The 3,472-nt window shown below is 40.2% G+C and overlaps 1 protein-coding gene across 1 annotated transcript in view; it reads right to left on the bottom strand.

Annotated features, from left to right (window-relative positions):
* The window catches only part of LOC101856757, a gene marked incomplete at its 5' end in the record, with an annotated part of 9,135 nt that extends 6,673 nt beyond the window's left edge, over positions 1 to 2,462 (bottom strand). The window contains 1 exon segment of the mRNA XM_013087865.1: positions 2,352 to 2,462. Coding sequence (XP_012943319.1) covers positions 2,352 to 2,462 — 111 coding nt within the window.
* Positions 2,463 to 3,472: the final 1,010 nt, after the last annotated feature.

Genomic DNA, 3,472 nt, shown 5'->3' on the forward strand with positions numbered 1-3,472 from the left:
CCCCCCCCGTGGAAAACAATCCGGCAAACCATAACCAACAATACCGAATCGAACGGAACGGAGCCGAACTGAACCGATAATGCCAAAGGACATCCGGTATTTGACGGTGTACTCTGACGTATTAGTATTTCCGGTTCACTATGGAGTGCACTATTTGACTTAAAATCAGGGCCAAATGAAGTACAAGGGGGAAAATGTTGATGTTTTGCCCTTCGTTTGGATATAACGGCGAGGCTTATGGTGCACACGCTTCGCAGCGAAGTTTTCTGTTTAATTTTTTCTTCTCTAATTTAGAGAGATAACATAGTGTTTCAGCCATGACACTGCGTTATCTAGAAGTACAAGTCTATGTATCAAAAAGAGCATTATTCTGTTTTGTCGTATTTGACCCGAAGGTCAATAGGTCTATCACATCATGCTTGCACCCCCCTCCCCCCACACCCCCCAACAACTACACCAAAACAAACAACAACAATAAACAAAACAAACAAAAAAACAAACAAAAGAAAAACAAAAAACAACAAAAACAACAAAAACAACAACAACAACAAAAACAACAAATACAACAAAGAAAACAACCGAAAAAAGCAACCAACCAACAAACACCCCTCCCCCTTCAAGTAAAAAAACCCAACAACAACCAACAACAAAAACTAGACTCTGCACTATAATGAATAATGTGACACGCAATTACTTCCTGATTTGTCACGATTTACGTTAAATAAATCTGATTATGATAATCATGTCAGATTATGAGGGATTTTCTCAGACTGTGCCCAAAACGGAAGCTTTTGTCCGTTCATTAAGGCATACATGTATCTGGCCGCTCTCATATGTGTCAAACCACGTCAAATAAGGATTTTACTTAGCTCTTCTAACGGTTTGCATTGGGTTTTACATATCAATACTTATTAAGTGTTATGCTGGGCATCATCAGTATTCTCACCCACTAAATGACAGTCGTGGATTCGTGGAACATTTATTTCTGTTAAATACCGCATATAGTCACCTGTTATACGACTTGCCGTGTGATTTAGAGTGAGGGGGGGGGGGGGGGTTCTACTTTGACTCCGAAATCAGCCCATTTTTTGAAGGTTGCGAGTATAACTTTACACGCATTCTCCTCACTTCACCCAGGTGGGAAGAGGTACCCGGCCATAGACAGTGAAAGATCTTGTCAGTATGTTAGTGTTTTAGCGCCTATAAATGGGAGCTTACGCTGTATGTTCCCAGGAAGTTGAGGTTGTTTCAGAATGCTAACAAGTCTGCAAGGGTAATAATAAACATGTAGATTATAAGGTGCATAGAGCTTGCTGTTAAGAGGAAATTAGCACTATACAAATGGTAACTATTATCTATTTGGCAACTTGGATACACATGTGTCAATTTTCCCATAAAACTGCGACAGCTACCGAGTTGAAAGGTGGCAAGTACCTGCGAAAAGATAAATAGGTCCCCCATGACGGAGCCCAATTTTTGATACATTCATTTCCTGAATTTGGACAAATATATTTCACAAAAAGTTCCCGTCCTTCTTTGCACTTTGCGGTTAATCCACTAAGAAATGAAACAATTAATCTGCGTGGCTGTCCTTCACAACGGAAGTGACAGAAATGATATTACGCGAGGCGTATTTTGTTTTGAAAGTATAGATCTAGAACTTCTAATTTTTTTTTCAACATCTCTCAAGATTTATTGCTCCATTCCAGTGGGGTGTAAATATAGTAGGCCAATGACTTTCAGTTGATGTTAATGCACCGATCATTCCTTTCATCGAAAGGGAGCCTAGGTAGTTATCACTATTATCGTTATCAAAACGAGGATGAATTTCTGCCATTATGTTGGAGGGGGTCTAACATTCGTGAAATTAAGTACAGGTCGGCTTAAAGCTACTTGCTCTGTCGACTGGCATGGACGACTTAAATTCCAGTAGTAGAATGAAAACCACCCTCTTGGGGGTCGGATGTTCGGAATATTGGTTATTGATCAATGGAAAATCCTTTTCTGCAGTAATCCTCATTTGCTGGGTCCAATCTTGGCTGTAGGTCGCTTTTTTTTTCGAGGAAAAATGGCTCCTGTTATTATAGCGAGCATAATTATTAATTATACGGTAGGTTACACACGGGCGAACAAGAGCTCTTGACGCACAGTTAGCTCCTGAAGGAGGAGAGGTAAGGACGATAGATGTGTGATAGAAAAGAAAGAGCAAACCACACCAGAGCACCCGTCAACCACCTAAATGACGACCATGATGACGATAATGATGTCGACAACGATGATGATGATGATGATGATGATGATGATGATGATGATGATGATGATGATGATGATGACCACAAGAAGAAACTTACGATCCCTGCGGTCCTTCATAATCCTCACTGATTACGTCCTCGGTGACACCAGAGTTCCGCCGATCTATCCTGTCCCAAAAAACGCACGTGATGAACCTGCATTCTCGCTTTCTGAAAATAGAAAACGTGGAGTTCGGAAATTTGAGTTGGATTTGATTGAATGCTAGTATGGATTGTGATGGTATCGAATATACCAATCAGGTGTGACTAATAAATGAATTAATTTTATTGCCATGAATCTAAGGACAATTGAAATAGTTTACTTAGCACAGGGAGGTGGGTTGGGGGGAACAAGTACTAAGACGGCTTCCCATGCTTTTTTTGTTTGTTTCTTTTTTCTTGAATTTATAAATTGTTTTGACATCAGAAAAAAATTAAAAGGAAAAAACGAAAAAGAAAAAAACCAACAAGTCTCCATACTTGTCGAGTGAAACAGGCCCAATGAACACAAAAATTCACGCTACATGTATTCATTACTCATCTAATAAGTAAAAAGAACATCGATATCGACAGAAAAAATGGTGCAACTTTCCGCTGCAAGAATACACATAGTTTGTGCAAATTCACCACGACCGGGAGCGGCAACCCGCGTCTGTGGTGTAGAGGTTAGGCACTTCAACGCGGCATAGCCCAGGCTCGATTCCCATGTTGAGAGATTTTATAACGAGTATCTCGGTCCTTTTGCTGGGATGATGTGTCCCTCTTATTTCGGGTTGGCTCTGACAGGCAGGATCGAAGCTCGCACCCTGAATCATCTAAATTGTGTCGATTGTGGTGAAAAAAGTAAAAAGACATGCTTTAAGAAAAAAAAAAAAGGTAGCGGAAAAGGTTTTGCCTTGGGAATTTCCTGGTGTAAAAATGTTTCCACTCCAGGAAGATTTCTCTCGCTGTTTTAATAGTCCTGTGTGATTAAAAGTGTGAGTTTAGTTAAGAACAAGCGTATCGTTAAAAAATGGTTTGATAGTGATAGTAGTAAAATAGAAACAACAAACAGATGAAAAAAAAAGAGTACGAAATATCAGTGACACACTCCAACCACCCGCATTCCCCTGCGAAGTCCAGTGCAAACTGAGGCTGGATTAGCAGGATGTTGGTCAACGCTAATCATGGAACTTCGTTCA

The sequence above is a fragment of the Aplysia californica genome, unplaced genomic scaffold, assembly GCF_000002075.1.
Source record: "Aplysia californica isolate F4 #8 unplaced genomic scaffold, AplCal3.0 scaffold00649, whole genome shotgun sequence".
In the NCBI taxonomy this organism is placed as follows: Eukaryota; Metazoa; Mollusca; class Gastropoda; order Aplysiida; family Aplysiidae; genus Aplysia; species Aplysia californica.